General features: G+C 38.3%; 1 protein-coding gene across 5 annotated transcripts in view; it reads right to left on the bottom strand.

Annotated features, from left to right (window-relative positions):
• Positions 1-24471, bottom strand: part of Atl2 (atlastin GTPase 2) — a 50860-nt gene that overhangs the window by 2705 nt on the left and 23684 nt on the right. For all 5 annotated transcript variants that reach the window (XM_045137481.1, XM_045137480.1, XM_045137484.1 and 2 more), the window contains exons 2-12: positions 23664-23908; positions 13249-13383; positions 12899-13003; positions 8593-8643; positions 8251-8307; positions 6469-6561; positions 4548-4686; positions 3904-4031; positions 2703-2759; positions 2468-2539; positions 1203-1634 (exon numbers count right to left, since the gene is read on the bottom strand). In XM_045137481.1, coding sequence (XP_044993416.1) covers positions 1203-1634; positions 2468-2539; positions 2703-2759; positions 3904-4031; positions 4548-4686; positions 6469-6561; positions 8251-8307; positions 8593-8643; positions 12899-13003; positions 13249-13383; positions 23664-23908 — 1514 coding nt within the window. The remainder of the gene's footprint in view (positions 1-1202; positions 1635-2467; positions 2540-2702; positions 2760-3903; positions 4032-4547; positions 4687-6468; positions 6562-8250; positions 8308-8592; positions 8644-12898; positions 13004-13248; positions 13384-23663; positions 23909-24471) is intronic.

Below are 24471 nucleotides of genomic sequence, written 5' to 3'. Positions count from 1 at the left end.
TAGTAATAACTTTTAATCAACCTTATATGAGAAAATATCAAAGTCCATGTAACAGTAGTTATTAAGAGATAAAAATTTAAACTTAATATACATGTAATATACACACCCGAACTACAAGTCTTAATACTTCGTTTTTGTTCTGAGTCAGAGTCTCATTTTAACCCAGGCTGACTTGGAACTCACTCTGTAGCACCAGGATGGCCTAGACTGATTGTGATCCTCCTACCTTAGGCTCCCAAATGCTGGGAGTAAAGGTGTGTGCCACATGCCCAGCTGGAGTACTTTTCAAAAGAGAAAAATATCCAGTTATACAGCTGGGTGCTTCCCAGAGCCCCAAGCACATTACCATACGGAAAGCGAGCATCACGCCAGCTTTCTAAAACATGTCTACTTCTTGGGTTTGAACCTGAAGCCCTAACACACTTCCTGCTGTGTATTGCTCATCGGTAACAACTGCAGCTTCAATTATAAAAGTCCTTGATACAATGCTGAAGTACTTCAGGGTAATCATTTCCATGATATTCTTGGCAGGTGACACATACACAAATAGCTCTTCTAGGCAGGCATTTTCTGGACAAAAGGTGTCAGCCTGACTCTGACCTCTGACTTGATATGAGAGACTGTGATGGATGTTGGCATCTCCACTGTGGTGTTCGGCTTTGTCCAGTGTATCTCCATGGAACAGATGTCAAGACTTCCTTGGAAAGAAAGCTCTGTAGAGCTATTCCTTGAGCACACCAATAAATCAGCACTTTCTTCAGAGAAGGCAAGCGAAGACCTGCTTTCCAGTATCTCTCCTGTATTGTTGCTCGCTGATGTTAGAAGAAAAATTTCCCTCCCAAAGCAGTGACTATGCTTCCAAAATTCTTTTCCTTACCTTTAAAATTCTTCATTGATAGTATTTTCTTTAGTCAAAAAAAGGACATTATTAACAATTCTAGCCTTGCCCACTATCAGGCATAATCGGGTCCATCACTAAGAATCAACCGAAGATTTAGGCTAAGCAAAGTGTTATAATTATGACTTTAAAGAAAAAGAAACCTCCAGTTAATATAGATTCTACACCCACCCCAAACAGAGAGCAGACTTGATGTCGTTCCTCATGTAAAGGAAAGCAGGTTGTACCAATACTGTATGGGACAAGAGGTAAGGAGGAAGGAATCAAGAGACCATTCGCTGTAGAACAAAAGATAGATACCAACCTGTTCCCACAGTGTTTCAGCAATCTGATCAATCATTGTTCCAAGTTCTCTGAATTCCCCAGAGTACTTAACATAAGCCCAAGTACAAAGGGACGTCAGTGCTAGCCCCATGACAAGGTTACACAAGATGGCTATAGAGTTTAGGCCAATGAAGCCAGTCAGTCCTGAGATTATATACATAGCAAACATGACTGCAAACAGTGTGGCAGGGGTACGAGCAGCATAGAAGATATTTTTGCCATCATTGTGCTTTATGAAATTTGCATAGGTTTCTTCAATTTCAGCTTCAAGCTGGTCCTGATAACGACGGCAGAATTCATCTCCACCCATTTTTTTCACAGAACGAAACTGTTTAATCGCCACTTCTTTGAGATCCAGGTGTTTTCGCTCCAGATCTGAGGGCGCAATGTAAGGCTTGTCCCCACCACATACCTGTACAAGACAAATTAGGGGAACACATTAGAAAGAAACCCTGAGAGAAGTTTCTGGCTCGTAGTTTTTAGTCTCATAGAAATCAAACCATTTACATAGCTCGGTTTGACAGTTGTTTAATAAACATCTCACAAGCTCTTACGTGTATAACTCAAGCAAGTGATGTTCCAAATGTGGGTACGTCCCTGAAAGCTGAAGACAGAACTTTACAGTGCCCTCTCTGGATCCACTGATCAACCAGAGCAAAGCAGCCACACAGACTGTTGGCAGAAAGTCGGCGAAGGATGGAGTATACCACATACTTTCGTAGCTGGGCGAGCATAATGCAGAAAGTGCTATCTGCCGTAAGCTGGGGCTGCTAGTAACAGCACTCTAAGCTTAAGGTCAGGAAGTGCAACGACGACTTTATGCATACACAGTTCTGCACGTGAGCCGTGTACACTATGTTCTTACAGAGTATTTCCAGCAGAGGTCATTAAAAAAATTACAGGAGGGCAGCAGAGGTGGCTTAGCGGTTAAGCACTTGCCTGTGAAGCCTAAGGACCCCAGTTCGAGGCTCGATTCCCCAGGACCCATGTTAGCCAGATGCACAAGGGGGCGCATGCATCTGGAGTTTGTTCACAGTAACCGGAGACCCTGGCGCGCCCATTCTCTGTACCTCTTTCTCTCTCTGTCTCTCTCAAATAAATAAATAAATAAATAATTTTAAATAAATAAAAAAAATTACAGGAAAACATGACACGACAAGCTGAAGGGGCACACCTTAGCTCCCTGCTCAAACACACACACCTTCTGCCCTTCTCTGGAATCAAGTTCACACACAAGCTACAAACCTGCTCCATACTTTTGCAATAGAGATCTCTTGCTCCTGCTACTGCAGCAAGATTGTTAGCCTCGGCTGTTGCCTAAAAGATAAAATATATCATCAGTGTGACTATAAATTAAAATTAATGAAAGAAAATATATATAAGGAACAGAAAAAAAAGCAAGTTTTTATTGCTCCCTCATTAACAGGTATAGCCACCCCCAACACACATTCACATGCATACAGCACTCTTCCTTACTCACTTGAAGCATGGACTTTGGATGTGGAAGCTCCTCTCCTTGGTAAATTTTAATGTAAGCCTAAAAAGGCAGAAGATTCATTGTACTGATGTCTCACACAATTTGACTCTACATCTCCACAGCAAAATCATTAAAAATATAGAAATAATTCACACTATTCAAAAAAAAAACTTAGGCCTATTTATAAGCCATTCACAATGCCCTCGACTTTATAAAATCCATAATTCTCTCTTCTCCCAATGTTTTAAAGAGATCTGTTAGAAAACACTTTAACTCAGTATTTTATTTCAAATCATACCTTAACTCATGGGGGAAAAATTACCTAATTTGTAGATAAAGATTAAAAAAAGAAAGTTTTTTGAAGTCCGTAAGAGAAGACACTTTCATATCAACTTTCTACTGATTCAAACTTAATTCACAGCTAAACAAACATGGCATGAAAATCAAATCAAATTTGTAAAACAAGAACAAAAATATGTTCTTAGTTAACTGTCTTTTCCCTCACATCTGTAACTATTAATAATACAACCCTTGACAATAACCTTATTCTGAAAGGAAAGCTACAAAGCTACTTTTAAAAAAAGAAAAGAAAAAAAAAAAAAAGGAAAGCTAGTAAAGCATACAGAGAAAATGTCATTTACCCAGATTCACAAGCCTGATAAGCTCTAACTTAAACTCACTCTCCTAGACTCACCAGCCATTGTAGATGTGGTTAGCTCTCTTATTAAGTCCTCAGAGCTTTGAGGGATTATTTTCTGAGAGCTTAGGAGCAGAATTATGGTCCCAATTGCCATTATCACATAAATGACAGTATGAATGGTTCCTCTCTCCACATGACATATGGAGAAAAAGTTAACCTGAGAATGAAAACACTGTCTAGAAAAGACAGTGTGTTGTAACTTTACATGTCCTTAAGTGTTGCTACACTAAATTCAAGGCAGAAAAATACTTTTACTTAAAAAAAAAAATTCTTATACATACAGAAGCCTTTTTTTTTCCCTTGAGGTAGGGTTTCACTCTAGCACAGGCTGACCTGGAATTCACTATGTAGTTTCAGGGTGGCCTCAAACTCATGGCAATCTTCCCACCTCTGCCTCCCGAGTGCTGTGATTAAAGGTGTGTACCACCACGCCCGGCCAGAAGACTTTTAAGTTAACAACATTCTTATCTTAGACAGAGCCATTTAGTCTTATAGGTCACTTACCTTAAAATACTCTACAAGATCTCTACAAGTGACTTTACATCCACTTATCTCTTTTTCTACTAAATTTTCTGGAGCAAGCAGCAATGGAACCAGATTTTGAAGCTCTCGTTTAAAGTCTTCATCAATATCTGTTGGCACAATATTGGCAAGCATATTAGTCCAAAAAAATAAAGAAGACTTAATTCATAAGGACTCATAATATTCTGTTTTATGAAATAATGGTACATTGTCTATTGAGTAGATTCTTTTTTTTAAATAAAAAAAGTTTATCTAAATATGCCCTATGTCCTATAAAAAATAATGTCCCCACTACTCTATAGCCCCATTTTCCCCATAATTCTTAAAATTCAAATTGTGGACTACCAAAACAAATCTGACAACAAGAAGTACCTACAATAACCTTTTTAAAAAAGTGACACTCAAGATATTGTTTTTCTAACTATTGTGTCAACCTCAAGCCTTTTGTTATCACACTCAAAACAATTCTGACACACAGAAAAATCTGAGGAAAACACAGACTATCAAATGTCATCAAAGCGTAAGATGTTCTCCTACTAGAATAGGACTAGCAGGAGACATAAGGAAACAAAACTCTCAGCTACTAAACACTAAGTTCTAACTTTAGCAAGAATGGGAATTCCCACCTTTCAATCTCCCATCAAAACTAGGATTAGTTGCAACTTTAAGACCAGGATGTGGCAAAAGGAAGCAACCCAGATTTGAGAAACAATTGTGAATATGCTTCCTTACATTCTGTAGCTCTTCATGTTGATTTTGTTTTACCTATAGATACAAAGAGAGGGGTAAAAGGTAGAAAGAGGCAAGAGAAATTTGTAATTTAAAATGAATATACAGATCTATACTTACATACATTTACTCTCAACTCAGCCTCCTACAGAACTTTCGTTTCATCTGGCTTTTTTTTTTTATTAATTCAAAAAATTAGTAAGTCTCTACTTCTGATCAATTTCAAAAATCAGCCAATTTTTTCCCTAAGTACATTATCTAAGATACAAAAACTATATATAATTAATCATAATATCTAATGCCTGTATAACAAGTTGTGATTGTGTCTTAGAAACTAGTAAATAATGTACCTTCAAAGTACTTACCAAAATAAAACACAATAAAATGATACAAAAAAACTATTAATTTGTCTGCAAATAAAAAGATTAGCCCCTGAACAAATAGGAGTTAAAGAGCTCTACTGCAGTCAAACACCCTAGAGTTAGGATTTCCATACTCTTTTTATATATGATACGACTTATGCTAGATATCAGAATTTTGAGAACAGACTGTTATGCATTTTCTGAAATATTAAAGGTAATGTGAACCATTACTAGCATAGCTAGATAATCATTTATACACTTCCAAATATTCTTCTCAAAAGCCATTCTAACAAAATATGCACTGTTTATAATTAAGCTATTTTTAAGCTACCTAAATTTCCATCAATATTAGAATGTATAAAAGCTGTCTATTCATTCAGTGTAACTATATGCAACAATGTAATTTAGTCTCAAAAACAAAACAACAATTCAAAAAGAATGAATTCTGTATGTGATACTACTCACAAGAAGTTCAAAATCAGACAGTTAAAAGTGACAGAGGTTTTAGGTGCCAGTAAATGGAAGTGGGTGCTTCTGGGAGCATGTGATACATCAAGCTCATTTTGCAAATTCATCAAGCTGCATACCTATGATACGAGCAATATTCTGACTACATGGATCACTTCGCTGAGAAGTTTAAGACCTTGTCTTAGAGGCCTAATGTGCAATGTGTCCATTTCATCTGAGGAAACTAAAAAAACTAAAGGGTCTGAAAACAATTTTCAAACAATACAAAACTAAGAAAATGATCTTATTCTAATATTAGAAATAAGAAAATCACACTGTACCCCAAATTGTTGAATGTGGTTGAGACATAAAACGTACCAATGCCATAAACAAAACAAAATCTTACAAGCCTACTGCAGATAATAAATAAATAAAAAGATCTGTATGTATCTTTTCAGTATGTGAAGGAATATAATCTAGAAAGATCTTAACAGCAAGCTTCCTATGTACCTTTAGGAATACAGGACCAGGATCTTGGTGAGATTATTTCCCAGGAATGTCTTCATGAGCACATTGCATAGGAGTGAAAATATGTGGATCTTTTAAAACACCACAAATTCTTTTCTGTAAGCCCTGAACAGGGACTACCCACTCAGGACTCTTGCTAGCTCAGCACTTTTTTTTTTCCTTTCTGCTTTATTTTCTTCCACTAAATCTTTCTTAACTTAAAAATAAATAAAAATGAAAAGCCCAAATATTGGTCTTCTAAATGTTTATTTATCAAGAGGTGGTTCGATTTAGAAGAAATGTTTTTCTTAATTGATCTAAGGCATTTTCTTCTTTGGCAAGACCGCAATTTCTTTTTCATTTGGTCGCATCACGTGGGCAACCCTAGATGCTCCCTTCACTGAAACGCTGACTGCAAGTGCCAGCAAGTCAGGGCGGCCCACTCCACTCCCACTCTGCCCGGCGTGGGACTCGCGCTCTTTCCTCCGGGAAACGGGCTTACCTGTAATCTCTTTTCAAGAAACTGTTTTCCACCATCCAAACCATATGAATGCTCATAAGGGTAACTCCAATCTCGAATCAAAAACATTAATGTCTACATACAGAAAAAAACATAAGTCATTTCTTACAAAATCTTAAGAAAAATCCACGTTTACTGAAATCTCCCTTCCAGAAATCATCTTTGTTACAGTAGACAGGCTGAGACTATATATAACTCAATGCTTCGCTATCGTACATGGGACCCTAGATCCAATCCCAGCCCTAGAAAGCAAAAGTAACAATAATTAAATGGTTACCATAATCAAGGGTGTACCTAAAGCCAAGTATTTCCAAGTAATCCTCTCTCTGTGGCAGTCTCACTGACTATGAGGAGTCACTCATGCAATAACAAAGGATGTTACAAGCTGAGATATTCAGATCTTTCTTTTATTTGTATGTATGAGAAAGAGAGTAAGGTATACAGGTCCTCTTGCTATTGCACACAGACTCCAGAAGCACACACTACTTTGGTTTATGTGGGTACTGGGAATCGAACACAGACCAGCAGGCTTTGCAAGTGCCTCTATCTGATGAGCCATTTCCCCAGCCCCAGATCATAATTCTAAATCTACACAAATAACTCTAAAAGGCTAGTTCTAAAATGATTGTGTAGTTGGTGTTATAGAGGCCATTTTCACACATGTTTTGTGCACACAGTGTTAAAATTTCTCAGCACCGCTGACATTAAGTCTGATTAATTCTTAAATGCATTGTGAGATACTGAGAAGTATTTCTGGCCTCTATGTACTACATGCCAGTAGCATTAACCTCCCCTAAAAACTGACAGAGAAAAAAAAAAATCAAAACTGTTGCGTGACATTGGTGTAATTACCGTAGGTCAGGATAACTGACAAAGGCCAAGCACAACACACTTCAAGCATTACACAAGATGAAGCCGTAACTGCCCAGCTCTTTCACAGAAGTGACTGTGTAAGCCAGAGCAAAAAGGCAGAACTGATGTAGCCCTATTAACATAGTCACCAGTAATGCTGGCACAGAGGAATAACTCCATACACTGATGGACAAATGGCAGTCATTCTCCCCTAATCAATGCAACTAACTCAATACTACCACTAATCATTTAAAAATTACAGTTGCTTAAAAATATTAAATTAGAGCTGGGCATGCTGATGCACGCCTTTAATCCCAGCAGTCGGGGGGCAGAGGTAGGAGGATCACTGTGAGTTTGAGGCCACCCTAAGAATATAGAGTGAATTTCAGGTCAGCCTGGGCTAGAGTGAGACCCGGCCTCAAAAAAAAAAAAATTACTTGTGTCTTTTCTTTATGAAGTCAAAACAAAGAATATCAAGATTAGCTTCAGTTTATAATGTACAAAAAAACTGCAAATACTTTATAGCCGTTTATCATAGTCATAAGAAATCTGACACAACTGTCTTAATCCTCCACTACCTTAGGTTTTGGAATTAGATCTCATCTAGTTAAAGGAGTACTGCCTTCTGGGAGAAAGCGTTAAGAATCACTCTATACTCCCTTGAATCGGAATTAAATCTCATCTAATGAAAGGTGTGCTGCCTTCTGAGAGGAAGTGTTAAGAATCACTCTATGCTCCCTTGTGTCTCCTATCCTGTTGGTCTTCAACTAGGACCAAGTTAATGACGACATTGTCAATGGTAACACTAAAACTGGTGCTAAAACAGTTTATAACACCTTTGTGTCTCAAAAAGTACATAGCCTGACAGCTTCACATAGGTAAATTTATTCAAGTAACAAAACACTTATTTACCTGAAATGGTTTCTGGTAGATTTCTTCCATTGCAAGTCTTCCATACTCTGTAAATAACTATTAAATCAAGTTATTTAAAATAATACCACAAAGTAAACAGAAAGAGGACATTTTAAAAACTGGGTTTATATCAGAGTACCAGATGTCAAAATCTTTACTATCATTTGAAAGCCAACCATTTCATATCTGCTAACATATCAAGTATATATAGAAATCTCTACTTACAAAAAAAGACATTACTTTAAAAGTTTATAGCATTAAAAAATTTTATAGGCTCCTAAGTAAGTATAGGAAAGTGAGAATTAAATTTTACAACTCTGATATATATTGTTTGAGACATACCTGCAAGTGTTGAAGATCATCCTCTTGAATATTCTGAGACAAATTATACACCTGTTAAAACAAATTTTAATCTGTTTTTAATCAGTGTTTTATTCTGAATATCCAACCTGTATATAACTTTCCTTGTAGAAATGAAGGTTATTTTGTACTTGCACACAAATTACTCACTTAGCCATAGGTTAATCAGTGGTATAAAGAAAGAATCTCATCTTTTGTCCCCATAAAAAGAGAAGGAATGGTATTGAAATAAATAAACTCATAAATACACATATATTCACAGCCTAAAAGTGGCAAGAATACAAAAACAGTATATTGTAAAATATACTGTAAAATAAAATATAAATAAAAATAAAATATACTGTAAAAATACTATAAAATGTTTCTTTGCCTGTTCCTCAAAATGTGCTTAGTTATGTCATGATCATTAAAAAAAGAAAGGTAGGGCTATAGAGATGACTTTGCAGTTAAGGTGCTTGCCTGTGAAGATTAATGACCCAGGTTCAAATTTTCTAGGTCCCACTAAGCCAGATGCACGTGGTGCCGCATGCGTCTGGAATTTGTTTGTAATGGCTAGAGGCTCTGGTATGCCCATTCTCACTCTCTCTCTCTCTCTCTCTCTGTGTGTGTCTAATAAACAAATTAAAATAAAATCTTAAAAAAAAAAGGTAAGGGTTGGAGAAATAGCTTAGTGGTTAAGGCACTTGACTGAAAAGTCAAAGGACACACATAAGTCAGATGCACAAAATGGCACATATGTCATATGTCTAGAGTCCATTTGCAGTGGCTCTACGCCCTGGAGTGCCATTTCCCCCCCCGCTCCTGACCCCCCCCCAAACCTCTTTCTCTCTCTCAAATAAATAAAAATAAAAATGTTTTCTAAAAAGTGAGAGGGAGAGAGAAGGAAGAAAGGTAAAGATTATTCAATATTCATTTTCTGAGTTGGTGAATATAAGGGGCGAAATTTTTACAAAAATAACCTCCACCCTGGTACAGAGCATATTCTCATTCAGTGAGTTCTGGGTTTCATTTGACTGCTTGGGTTGTGTTTTGTTCCCAGTTGGAGGGTGGGCAGAGCGCATGTATGTGTGCATATATGTGTATGGGTCAGCAGATGTGTGCTGGTGCATGTGCACGTGCACGGAGGCCAGAGGGTCATTTGCAGGAAGCCCATTCACCCCCTTTTGAAGCAGGTCTCTCACTGGTCTGAGGCTCACCAAATAGGTTAGACTGGCTAGCCAGCAAGTTTCAGGGATCCACCTATTTCCTCCTCCCCAACGCTAGAATTACAAGTCCATGGCTACCACACTAAGCATTTGTACCTGGGTGCTGGGGGTCAAATTCATGTCCTCATGCCTGTGAGGTAACTATTTTATCAACTGAACTATATCTCCAAAGCCCCAAGTTTTGGGCTTTTTGAGACAAGACCGCCCTATGTGGCCAGGCTGGCCTCAAACTCATAATGCTCCTCCTTCGCCTTCCAAGTACTGGCATTTCCGAGTGCTGCAATTACAGGCATGCACCAGTATGCCAGGCACCTAATATGGTCTCTTTTGCTTAAAATTCATCAACCTAAAGGACATGAAAATTTTACCAGCCTGTGGGAAATAAAATTAGCAGTAGGTGGCACTATAGCACTATCTAGAGTTTTTTGGAAGCTTGACAAGGAACATAGACCAGCATTGACAATAACAGCTCTAAATATTCTCAGCAAAGAGAAATTTGAGATACCTCTTTAGAAGAGAATCCAGGCTGCTACTGACATTATAACTATAGCTATCATCTCTGCTAAAAAATAATCTCTAAGTAAACAGGGTTCCTCCAAAGAGAACAATTTGTTCTAACAGTAAGTAGGTGATACTGTAGATGAATTTGTAGATAAGGAAGTACAAAGCTGAAGGCCTGGGTTCAATTCCCAAGTACCCACAGAAAGCCAGATGCAAAAAGTGACACATGTTTCTGGAGTTAATTTGCAGTGGCAAGAGGCCCTGGGGTACCCATAATCACTCTGTCTGCCTCTTTCTGTCTCTGACTCTATTAAATAAATAAATCTAATTTTAAAAATACAGAAATAATGTTGATGAAAGGTCACTGATTAATTCTAAGTAGGATATATAAAAATTAATGGCTAGGATGATTAAGCTTTAAACTTAAAAGGTAACTTCAAAACCAACCTATTCTGCTCCATGGGGCCTAAACTTTTAGAACATGGGTACAGATCAATCCTTCCGGCAGCAGGATTAGGTTACAAAGCAGAAAGAGTCGTTAGTTCTTAGTATACTGACTTATACTTGAAGTACTAAGAATCTGTTTCAAAAGCAAACAAACATGGTGTGGTGGCACACACCTCTAACCCTGGCACTCAAGGATGAAGTACAAGTACTGCTGTGAGTTCGAGGCCAGCCTGGAGCTACAAGAGTTCCAGGCCATCCTATGCTAGAATGAGACTCTATCTCAAAATATAATAAATAAATAATGAAAACAAATAAATAACAAGATCAAATTGCCACTAGTCTATCAACAAGCTCATATTTTATTTTATTTTAAGATAACATCTCCCAGGATAGCCTCAAACTAGCTCTCACTCTATAGCTCAGGCTGGTCCTAAATCCATAACTTTCCTATCTCAGCCTCCCAAGTGCTGAGATACAGAGTGCACCACCACACCTGGCAGCCACATCTTGTTTAGGAAAGGACAAATACCATCTAAGGTCAGCAAGAAAGCCATACCGACTCTCATTCTTCCTGGTTGTTTGAGAGTTCACAGAGCACTTGCATATGCATTACCACACTGAGAGCTCATCTAACTGCACACAACAACTACCAGGAGTGTGATAAGCAAGATGTTCCAGATAACAAAATGTTATGTACGTTGCTATCCAAAATCAGATCTCCTATCAAAATTTTGAATAATTAAGAGTATCAAACAACAAGTTTTACCAGTGAGAGTTCCCTCCAAATGATTTCAGGCAAGCCCTAGTGCCAGCTACCTTGAGGGGTTAAAACGTGAAAAATACGAAGAGATAGCTTCTGCTTACTTCAAAGGAACTAGTCATGCCATGTTTGCAAGATCAATGAAAAAGGCAGAATAAAATGACAAGGAGATTTTTGAGGGTTCTTAAATATATCACTGATCTATAATATATCTACCAACCTATGATAATCAGAAATAAGTGAAGAGCATTCCTCTTTCAACTCATATTAATATCCAGTCTTCTTTCTTCTCTGACACTTAGGAACTTCAAATTAAGGAAGAAGGGAAACAAGAACTAACAAGAGACCGCTTATATGACATTTCTGGAAATCACCACAGAAATTTTAAGACAATGGAGCAATATCACCTATGAGCTAACACTGGAAAATGTCTTTATCTTGCAAAAATATCCAAATATTATTTATTTATCTATTTATTTATTTATTTTTGAGGTACGGTTTCACTCTAGCCCAAGCTGACCTGGAATTCACTATGTTGACTCAGAGTGGCCTCAAACTCACGGTGATCCTCCTACCTCTGCCTCCCAAGTGCTGGGATTAAAGGCATGCGAGACCAGGCCCAGCTCCCAAACAAAATTCTTGATACACTATTACCAGCTGGACTTAACAGGCTACAGCCTCAACAATTAATTATTCATTTAAATCATAGATGATCTCAGAAAAGGAAAGACCTACAAGTGATACATGTTAATTTAACTCATTAATCACTCTAGATTATAGAAATAACCTAGTATGAAGTAGAATGTACTAGAAAAAAGCAATTAGAATGACAAGATGCAATTTTAGCCCTTTCTAAACTAAGCAGGTGCTAGAAATCCTTAATTTATATAAGTTAGCATTTTGATTTCCTAAACTATATGTTTCGATTTCCTTTAGTTCAAATACTCAAGAACTATTGTCAGAGATACCAAATGAAGAAACTAGACTTCTATATTTAATTGCTTGGGATTTCTTTGTTATTTTTTTATTTTTTATTTTCTGTTTTGTTTCTGATTTGGCAGCCATATGACTGATTTTATTTTCAGATTAACAGGCAATAACTTTTCCTTCAAGAAAAAAAAGCATTGAAAATTTGATAAAAATCAAGGTATTAAAATACTGGCATACTGCTTCCTTTGTATATCTGTTCAAAGCATAGAAGTTCCCATTATGAACCAGACAAACAAGCATGGAAATGTAAATAAATAACAAGAAACATAAGTAACTCACTGTAACCTTAACCCTTTGTTTTTCTTCAATAGAAAGCATTTTCTGCAGGGTGGCCAAAGCCAAAGGTAGTATGATAATATAAACTGATCCTACCGCTGAGCCTCACCTGCACAGAGCTGGTCATGGTGCTCAGAGCAAACACTGTCGCGCAGTCTTTAATAGTTGACTGGCTATCAAAGGCACCCTGGGTATCCATTAGCAGCACAGCCACCTAGGAGGGTAGAAGTTTAAAACACTTAACAAAGATTCGCAAAAATCAGTTACCAGAGATTACTGTAAGTGAACTTCAAAGCAGCAATCAAGAGAAGTACTCATGAACTATACATTTTAACTTTATAATCTATAGTTAAAGTTAGCAGACATTAATAGTTCTGTGTTGTTTACATTTTCAATACCAGAAAATAGCTCTAGAAAGAATACAGGAGAAAAAAGTAACAAGTGTAAATAGATTTTTACTTTTGTTCCGTTAGGTCTGTCGATCACAAACACTTCATTCCAAACTTGTATACCCGTTGTTTCTCTCTCACAACCACCTCGCCAAGTGAAACCGGTCAATGGCTCATTGTTTCCACCAATCCAACTCTGAGAATCCTGTTAAAGCCAAGGGTAAATGTGAACTAAAACGCAAAAAGTAAGAACTAAAGAAATGCTCAAAATAAAGATTCACCAGGTGTGGTGGCACATGCCTTTAATCCCAACACTGAAGGTAGAGGTAAAAGGATCTCTGTGAGTTCCAGGTCAGCTTGAGACTACATAGTAAATTCCAGGTCAGCCTGGGCTAGAGCAAGACCTTACCTCAAAAACAAACAAACAAAAACCAAGCATTCTATATGCTACAGATAAGAAAACTTAGGTCCAGAGAGACAGAAGATACTGTATATAACATCATACAAGTAGTTACAATGGTAGTCCCACATCTTGTATGGAGTTCTATAGAGATGTGGCTTCCCTCAAATCTGAACCTTCTCAAACCAATTCAAACTTCCACTTACCCTAGATTTCTAGATAAGGAGGAGTACAATACACCTACATTTTCCCCTTTTGGGACATTTTCTATGTTTAAAATCATAAAATATAGGCAAACAGCTATTTTAGTATTTTCTTGCAGGAAGAACTAAAACTTAAGTTCAAGCCAAAATGCCTGTCAAAACAGTATCTTACTCCTAGAATAGCTTTTACTAAAATGGTTCACACTAGTGTAACTAACTATCTTTAAAAAACAACTCTGAAAATAACCAAAACTTGTTTGGAACTTGATTCAAATAATCTCTTGAAAAAGAGAAATTTGAGCCCAGATTGTAGTTCCTATCAAATTAGTGTTAGAATTATTATTATTATTATTATTTGGTTTTACGAGGTAGGGTCTCACTCTAGCCCAGGCTGACCTGGAATTCACTACTGAGTCTCAGTGTGACCTCAAACTCATGGCAATCCTCCTACCTCTGCCTCCCAAGTGCTGGGATTAAAGGCATGCACCACCACGCATGGCTTAAATGTTTATAAATGAATGCAAATGACACTTCTGACAGATGGAAAGATGATAACATTCTAATAATTTTGTTAAATTATTAAATTTTATTAAAAAGTGTACATCATTCTTTATTAAACATATCCCAAAGGAAAATTTCTTTATTTTAGAAATACTTCTAATAAACCTGAATATCTAATTCAAAACAGATTATAAACCCAATTAGGGGGCTGATGAGACGGCTTAGCAGTTAAGGTGCTTGCCTGCAAAGCCAAAGGACTCCAGTTCAATTCCCTAGGACCCATGTAAGCCAGATGCACAAGGGGGCACATGCATCTGAGGTTTGCTTGCAGTGGCTGGAGACCCTGGTGTGCTCATTCTCTCTCTGGTTCTCTCTTCTCTCTTCTAAATAAAAAAAATTTTTTTTAAGAATCTTTTTTAATTTTATTTATTTATTTATTTGAGAGCGACAGACACAGAGAGAAGAACAGATAGAGGGAGAGAGAGAATGGGTGCGCCAGGGCTTCCAGCCTCTGCAAACGAACTCCAGACGCGTGTGCCCCCTTGTGCATCTGGCTAACGTGGGACCTGGGGAACCGAGCCTCGAACCGGGGTCCTTAGGCTTCACAGGCAAGCGCTTAACCGCTAAGCCATCTCTCCAGCCCTAAATAAAAATATTTTTTTTTAAAAAAAGAAACTAATTAGAGGTAGAAAGATATTAAGACGTGATCAATGAGGAATGAAGCAATTTATGAAAAGCAGATAAACGGAGGAAAACCAAAACCTCCTCGAGCATCATCTAATGAGGGACTATAACCTTAAACTTAAAGCCATCTACTGTTATTCCACAAAACTCCCATCCTCAGCAAGCTGTCAATGTTATCAATTATTTTTTATTTATTTATTTAAGACTGACAGAGAGAGAGAGAGAGAGAGAGAGAGAGAGAGAGAGAGAGAGAGAGGGAGAGAATGGGCACACCAGGGTCTCCAGCCACTGCAAACGAACTCCAGACGCATGCACCCCCTTGTGCATCTGGCTAAAGTGGGTCCTGGGGAATTAAGCCTCGAACTGGGGTCCTTAGGCTTCACAGGCAAGCGCTTAACTGCTAAGCCATCTCTCCAGCCCCCAATGTTATAAAATAAAAACTACTTGTTTTCCTATCTTTTCTTCAGTTTCGGGGACTTCAACGTTAGGCCCTCATCTCTCATGATTACAAGTCAGCCAGCCACACAGTGCAACTTGATTCACACTCGACTCCATGCACTTGTGTTTCACAAAGCGCCCTCCTTACAAGATCAACGTTAACCCCAGACAAACCCAAGTGGTGGTACTGCTTCTACTCCGTATTTCAGATGCTCCACACTGGTCTCCTTGCATACCCTGGCTGTGTAACCTCTAACCCCCCCCCTTCCCACAGTCACTTAATTTTTCACAAATGCAAGCATGCTAACCATCCTTAAAAAACTATCTATGGGGCTGGAGAGATGGCTTAGCAGTTAAGTGCTTGCCTGTGAAGCCTAAGGACCCCGGTTCGAGGCTCATTTCCCCAGGTCCCACGTTAGCCAGATGCACAAGGGGGCGCACGCATCTGGAGTTCGTTTGCAGAGGCTGGAAGCCCTGGCGTGCCCATTCTCTCTCTCCCTCTATCTGTCTTTCTCTCTGTGTCTGTCGCTCTCAAATAAATAAATAAATAAAAATTAAAAAAAAAAAAACTATCTATGGCTTCCCCACAACCTATGTAAGTAGGGTACCCTACTTATAAATACTGTTTAATTTATCTATACTTTTTTCTGACTCAACTCAATTCGTTTTGACACTGTGGGGGAATGAGATGCCACACCTAAGAAACTATTCACTCCCCCACAATGTCAAAGAAATCTGGATTTGAATAGATTCTTTTAAAAAGGTCTAACCTACATAAGTTTAAAGAATCTATCCTCTAAGAGAAGTCCGCTTTTATCCTACATTTTATTTATCTCATTTCTGCAACTCCTATATAAAGATGTAAACTCAATGCAGAACCCTTGTTTAGATGCAAGTAGACACTCACTATATTAAATTGAAAAATTTACTTACAAAATTCCACATGGGTGGGGTGTGGTGGCATACACCTTTAATCCCAGCACTGGGATGCTGAGGAACGAGGAACGCTAGACTATGAGTTCCAGGTCAGTGAAGGCTAAAGAGAGACCCTACCTCTTTAAAAAACAAAATCAACATGCTGTCTTTTCTGCATGGTTATTCGATATGAAAGAAATATCAGTTATTATGCCTAGAAAAAACATAATTACATGAACAAGATAGTAAAAATAAAATTTACAAGTATAGATAACTAGAATCATAGGCTTGCTAACCCCATACTTCAAAGAAATGTTAAAAAGAATATCAAAAGCAAAACAGTGATTTACGCCTTTAATTCCAGAATTAGGGAGGCACAAGTACAAGGATCACAGAGAGTTTGAAGCCAGCTGTTATCAGATGCGTATGTATGTATGCATCCATCCATCCATCCATCCATCCAACCATCCATCTGCAGGCAGAGAGAAACAAACAGAAGTACAAATGGCTAATAAACATACAAAAAATACTCAACATCCTTAGCCATCAAGGAAGAAACAAAACCATACTGAGACTCCATTCCCAACTAGGTCAGAATGGATTTCATAAAGAAAACAATAAATGCTAACAAAGATATGGGAGGAAGGGAACCCATATGCACTGCTTTGAAAAGGTGAACTAGCCCCAGTCACTGCAGAGCGAGATGGCTCAGTGGTTAAAGCACTTTGACTACGAAGCCTAAGAACCCAGGTTTGATCCCCCAGAACCCACACAAGCTAGATGCACACGGTGGTGCATGCATCTGGAGTTTGTTTGCACTGGCTAAAGGCCCTGGCACAACCACTCTCTCTCTCTTATACATAATGAAAATAAAATATTCAAAAAAAAAAGTGCAGGTATTCCTCAAAAAAAAATAAAAAAACAGAATTACCATATGACCCAGGCTTACCACTTCTAGATATATAAACCCAAAGGATTTTTAAAAATATTTTATTTTTATTTATTTGACAAAGAGGGGGAGAGAGAGAAAAAAAGAAAGGACAGAGAATGGGAGCGCCAGGGCCTCCAGTCACTGCAGATGAACACCAGATGTGTGCACCCCCTTGTGCATCTGGCTAACATGGATCCTAGGGAGTCAAACCTGGGTCCCTTGGCTTTGTAGGCAAACGCCTTAACCACGAAGTCATCTCTCCAGCCCCCCAAAGGATTTTTAAGTCAGCCTATAATACAGAAACTTGTATATCCATGCTTATTGCAGCACTATTCACAACAGCCAAATTATATAAACAGCCTAGGCATATAGTTAACAGAGGAATGGATTAAGAAAATGTGGTTGTGAGCTAGAAAGATGGCTTAGCAGTTAAGGCACTGGCTTGCCAAGCCAAAGGACCTAGGTTTGATTCCTCAGGACCCACATAAGGTGGGGCATGTATCTAACCAGGGAGAAGGAATGGTCCACTGAGGTTTCTGTTAACTGTCCACATACTTACTAGTGCAGTATGATATAAATCTCAAGGCTTAAGCTGGCTTCTTGATGAAAAGAGTAAGAAGTACATTAAAATATCAAGAACTAATACTTAAGTTCCCCAAAAAAGTATCTTGTCAAAAATACATATGTAAGAAAAATATTTCAGAATGAAAACAAAGGAATGACTGAAAACTCGAGGCATATACCTAGAGAAATGGAGAAGTGAGCATTTAACCCCTCTACAAAAAGTTTGAGTTGACAAAAACAACACACTTTACACTAACCAGTGCTCTAAATGTTATAAAGCTGTATGTAAACAGCCAGTGCCCATGTGTAAACACATACACAGAGATAGTTTTCAAGAGTCTAGATAAACCAACTATCTTAAAAAATAGTAAATTTAATTTATAGAACCAAACACATTACAATGGAAAAAGAATTATACTCCCTCAAATCTAAAATGAAATATTTGATGACACGGGCACCATAACTTTGATGACTGACAAAAATGGCTATACATATACTCTGAGGTGGAAAAGTATTTCAAAGGCTACAAATGACAACACTTTTAGGTAACAGACTCAAGACTTATAACCAACCAAAGTCCCTTCTAAAACATAGCAACAAGGACTCACACAAAATTTTGTGAATGACTTCATCTCATCTATTTCTAACTAATGTAGTTTTGGGACTATTTGACAAAAAATTTTCTAGCTGAATTCATTCACATTAATTTAAACAGTAGCACAAGAGAAAATTAGTTTGTTTCAAAACCAAAATCTCAGAGGTGAAGGGGAAGATCACAATCCACATGGCATTTAACCTCTGACCCCTCTCCTTAGACTCCTTAGTTTCCTTGTAGAGAGGGGGAGGGGACATATGCCTTATATTTTATTTTCCTCACTGACTCAAAATTCTGATCAAATCTTGCTTGAGTCTCACATTGGCAAAAACAGAAAATTCAAACTTTTAACAGTCTGTCAAAGAGTTAAAAACTGGGTCATAAAAAATAAATTCAATTAAAATAATGATAAACTCCTAGTTTAATTCTGAGTTTAGTTATCCAATGAAACTGTGCCAAGTGTGATTTGAAATTAAAATTCACAGCCTATACTATGTTATGCATTAAATTTCAGGTAAATCACACCATGACAAAAACAGCCCTAGGCCCTTTTCCCTCCTTGCTGCTGGAGGACTGCCACCATCATGAAGGGCGCAGAAACCATCCGGACCAGGAAGTACTTGACCAGCTGCTTCAGAGGAAACAAACGGTCATGTCCTTCACCCAGGGAAGGCTACGGTAGCCAAGTCAGAAATCCAGGAAAAGCCAGGCATGGTGGCGCACACCTTTCATCCCAGCACTCGGGAAACAGAGGTAGGAAGATCGCCGTGAGTTGGAGGCTACTCTGAGACTAATTCCAGGTCAGCCTGGGCCAGAGACCCAACCTCAAAATAAAAAAAAGGAAAAAACTAGCCAAAATGTACAAAATCATACCAGATATATCTTTGCATTTGGATTCAGAACTCATGTTGGTGGTGGCAAGACAAGCTGATACGTACGATTCTTTGGATTGTGTACAGAAAATGAGCCCAAACAGACTTGTAGGACGTGGCCTATATGAGAGGGAAGGAAAAAAAAGCGCAAGAAACAAAAAGAATGCAAGAAGAGCATGAAGAAAGTGAGGGCCCTGCCAAGGCCAATGTCGGCGCTGGCCAAAAGCCAAAGGACTGAAGCGCCTGCGCTGGACCTGCCACAAGGCTGCAGATGTCCAAGGAGATGCCAACAGCTGTAACACCCCCCCCCAAAAAAACCCTAGAAATGTTTAAACATCATTCTTCCTGTAAACACATTTCTTTCTTGAAAAAGAACATTTAAAAAAACTTCATATATTCATGAGTTTTATGACTTCAGAAATTAGTAGCCTTTTATAAATTATACTTTAAAAAAAAATAAGAAAAACACATAGAAACTGAATAAACCAGCAATTCAATTTACACCTTCATGCCTTACATTTTATGGTAACAGCTTATTGAACTTAGTAATTAATTCTGACATAAGGAAGAAATTTTATTCAGAAAAAATTTTAGTTTACCACTCAAGTTTAAAAAAGAAAATGATTTCTGTCTTTCCATACATCTTATAGAAGACACAAATTATTTTAACAGTTTAAAAAAGAAATTAAGCTATTTACTTCACAAGAAAAAATAGACCTGAGAAATTAGAATTACCCCTACAATTTAGAGATTTGAGGTAGAAATCATAGAATATTCCTAGATTTTAAAACTTTCAGGTATTTTTGTATCCAAAAAACAAAGCTTTATGTTACTGCTAACTACTCAAAAATGAAATAATCTATCCCAAAACCATAAAGTAAAATGTTTACAGGCTTAGTTCCTTTTATGAACTCACAAGTCAACACAGAAGACACACGAAGACAGTAACAGAAACTGCTACACTAGTCTGCTCTTACAGCTAGCATACTGAATGAATGAAATGAACCCGAAACTATCCTACTGTCATGTTTTGCACCTTTACTTAAATTTCATGGGAAAAGCATGGTCCACCAGCATGTCAGTGTGCTATTAAAAAAATCAAACCAGGCCTGGTGACACACACCTTTAATCCCAGAACTTAGGAAGCACAGGTAGGAGGATCAACGTGAGTTCAAGGCCTCCCTGAGACTACACAGTGAATTTCAGGTCAGCCTGGGCTACCATAAGACCCTACCTCGAAGGGGAAAAAAAAAAAAAAAAAAAAAATCAGACACTATTTAAGTTAGTTTCTGATTAACAGGATAATGTAACATTTAACATGAATACTATATGGAAACTCTAAAAATGAAAGAAAGATATTTCAGCTAAAAAGCCACTAAGTAGCTGTATAACCTTAGGCTATCATAACCGATCCATGGATTCAGTACCTCCTGCAATAAAGGTAGAGTTCTGTTAGTTCTGAGAATACATAACAGATGTGGGCTACTTCTCCACCTCAGAACAGTTACTGATTGACTAGAGATGGAATTGGAAATCGCACGTGAGGTGAAACTTATCTATCATTCCTAGACAAGTGATCTAAGTTTCCTTCCCCTTCTAACATTCTACCTACTGTTGTGACCTATTTAGAATCAAATGCACTTGCAGTCAACAGCTCAGGCAGGTAACAACATACACAGACTAATTTAAGGAGTTAGAGGACTTCAAAATACAGAAAATCATTATTCCCTTAAAACGCAGAAATTTAAAACACAAAATATGCCACTCTTCATACATTTTTCTATTTCAAAAACAAATCTTAAATGAAAACTTAAAAACAACACATCTTTCTTAATTTGCTAAATATTAAAATATTATTCACTGATAACATTTGTGGTACTCAGGAAGACTGAGAATACCTGAGGAGATTCCTAGGCAAAGAAATTTCTGCAAAGCTTTCAGGAAAGCCAAGTGGAATGTTTACCTTATGTCCTAGCCCCAAGACAGAGGCATACTCCGATTTACAGTGAAGTCATAACAGTTAACAATCAGACAGATGTTTACATGATGATACGGTTCTGATAAAATGTTATTTCTAGTGTCTTCATGTGGCTCCGGAATGTCAAACACCCATCAGTATGAAGCAACTTCATATAAGCATATACTAAAATTCCCTATTCCTCTTTCTTGCTCCCCATCAAATTCCCATTCCTTCATTTCTATTCTTTTCTTTTTTAAAATATTTTTGTTGTTTAGTTTTATTTATTCAAGAGTGACAGAGAAAGAGGGAGACAGAGAAAGAATGGGCGTGACAGGGCCTCCAGCCACTGCAAATGACCTCCAGACATATGCGCCCGCTTGTGCATCTGGCTAATGTGGGTCCTGGGGAACCGAGCCTCGAACTGGGGTCCTTCCGCTTCACAGGCAAGTGCTTAACCGCTAAGCCATCTCTCCAGCCCCCATTCCTTCATTTCTGTTAGAAAAACATTCTGACTCAGCTGTATTTCTTTTTCCTGCTTTTCTTCAGAGAAGAAATTCAGTTAGTGAGAAAGGGAAATATAACAACTGTCTGGTATCATCTAAGAGTGAAAGTGTGGGCTAGAGAGATGGCTCAGAGGTTAAAGGTGCTTACTTGCAAAGCCTGAGGACCCAGGTTCAATTCCCAGTACACATGTAAAACCAGATGCTCAAAGTGGCACATGTGTCTGGAGTTGGCTTGCAGCAGCAAGAGGCCCTGGTGCTCCCCTTCTCCTCCTTCCTTTCCTACTCCTCCCTCCCTCCCTCTCTGTCTCACACATACCCCTTCACACAAATACTTTTTTTAAACAATTAAAAGTGAAAATGTATAGCAGAAAAGAGATACAACCTCAAAAGACAATAAGCTGGGCAGGCACGCCTTTAATCCCAGCACTCAGGAGGCAGGGGTAGGAGGACTGCCATGAGTTCAAGGCCACCCTGAGACTACACAGTGAATTCTAGGTCAGCCTGGGCTAGATTGAGACCCTACCTAAAAAAAAACCAAAAACACAAGGTAAGATAATAAGTATCTATTAAACATAATTTTGCTAGAAGATGGAGATAATCAAGATGAGGCCTGTGTCCATGATAAAGAGTAAACTAGCCAGAAAAAAAACCAAAGCATTATTGATAAAATACATGTTCTGTACTATAAGAGTTATATACACATGCACTTATCAACTTCTCAAGTATGAGAAGACCTCTTATGAAAAGGTGAGCAAAGAAAACACCACAGTTTGAGAGATAACAGGACATAATCTTATAATAGCAAAAACTTATTTAGGAGCTGGAGAGTTGGTTTAGCCATTAAAGGCACTTACATGCAAAGCCTGAAGGCCCAGGTTCGATTCTCTGGAACCCACATAAAGCCAGATCCATATGTGTGGTAGGATGTGTCTGGAGTTCATTTGCAGTGGCAGGAGGCCCTGACACACCCATACTCCCTTCCTCTCTGTCTACCTCATATTCTCTTTCTCTAATAAATTTAAAAAATTATAAAATTTTTATGTATTTACTTACGCATTAGAGAGAGACAGAGACAGAGAAAGAGAATGACGTACTAGGGCCTCTAGCCAGTGCAAACAAACTCCAGACACACGTACCACCTTGTGCATCTAACTTACATGGGCATTGGGGAATTGAACCTGGGTCCTTAGGCATGTCAGGCAAGAGCCTTAACCACTAAGCCATCTCTCCAGACCTGAATTAAAAAAAAAAAAATTAAAGGCCAGGTATGGTGGTGCATGCCTTTAATCCCACCACTGGGGAGGCAGAGGTAGGAGGACCACTGTGAGTTTTGAGGCCAACCTGGGACTACAGAGTGGCTACCAGGTCAGCCTGGGCTAGAGTGAGACCCTACCTCAAAAAAATTTTTTTTAATTTTTTAAAAATAATAGCTCATTTGACACACAGAAGCAAGAAATGAGGTTCAGATCACATGACAGAAGCCACTCTAACGAAGTGGACTTTATCTCAACAAGGGTCACTACAAGTGACTATATGAAGAACACACTTCTGCCACAGTCTCTACCAGGCTTCTTCACTCACTCTCAAGGGGGTTAGGAGGAAGAAAGTGAGAATAACAAAATCAAGGAGATGGCGCACAGTACTTCAGAGTATCAAGGTATACTGCTTTGTTATTTAAGTTTGGGCTACAATGGATGGAACACAGAAGCTCAATTACATGCAGGAATATGTACTATATCCCAAAAGAAGTTACAGAGATAAAGAGCTCAAGGAAGCTTCCAGTACAGTCTTAAATACAGATCTATGAAAGAACCCAATTTCTTTAAAATTAGATGTAATGTTGACTTTTGTCCATTTTTTTCAAGTCGATTGGCAGTGTTTTCTGGTTTAGTTGGTTCAATTTAAAAGGCACTATTCACCTGGTTATACATATATCTGAGCATGAAGTCCAGAAGAAATGACTTCCCTTTACGAAAAGCCCCAGCGACGGATACGACAACTACGTGAAGGTCCCGCACGCGCTCCTGAAGCAGAATCTGCTCCAAAGCTCCTTCATCGAGCTCAAAGTTATGGTCATCTTCACGGGCAAGAACAATCTGCACTGGGCAGGGCTGCTTCATGCCCTCGTCAGAGTTCACTAGGTCATCATCTTCATAATCCTCACCTAGAATTTAGAGAAGAAGACAACAGTTTACTTCAATCCCTACATTGCACATTTTTCCTTAAGGACTACAACTAAAACAAAGTTACAAATAACCCCTCCACACACACAGATCAGTTGAGGATATTATTAAAAGTGGTATTCAAGAGCCTTTAGATTCCTCACTCCTTTTATGACAGGACAAATACCAGGGAGGTAGCTCCCACGCTGGGAAGATGACCTTAGTGGGTAAACGCGTGTCGCGCAAGCCTAAAGACCCGACTTTGGATCTCCAGGGTTATGTAAAATGTCAGGCATTGTGGCATGCACCCATAAGCCCTGTCATCTCTGGGGCTCACTGGCTAGCTAGTCTAACCAGGCTGGTAAGTTCCAGGTTCAGTGAGACAGTCTCAAAGAAGGTTAACAACAACTAAGAAAAGACCCCAACATCAATTTCTGGCCTACGCACCATACTACACACTGGTGTCTCATCTTCTTTCTCATCCATCTTCCCTCCCTCCCACCTCTAATAAAAATATTTTTAAAATATATAAAATGCATATATTTATTAAAACATATAATATGTA

The sequence above is a fragment of the Jaculus jaculus genome, chromosome 18 (genome assembly GCF_020740685.1).
Source record: "Jaculus jaculus isolate mJacJac1 chromosome 18, mJacJac1.mat.Y.cur, whole genome shotgun sequence".
In the NCBI taxonomy this organism is placed as follows: Eukaryota; Metazoa; Chordata; class Mammalia; order Rodentia; family Dipodidae; genus Jaculus; species Jaculus jaculus.
The sequence above is the reverse complement of the archived record's forward strand: the minus strand, read 5'-3'. Positions and strand labels throughout refer to the sequence as shown.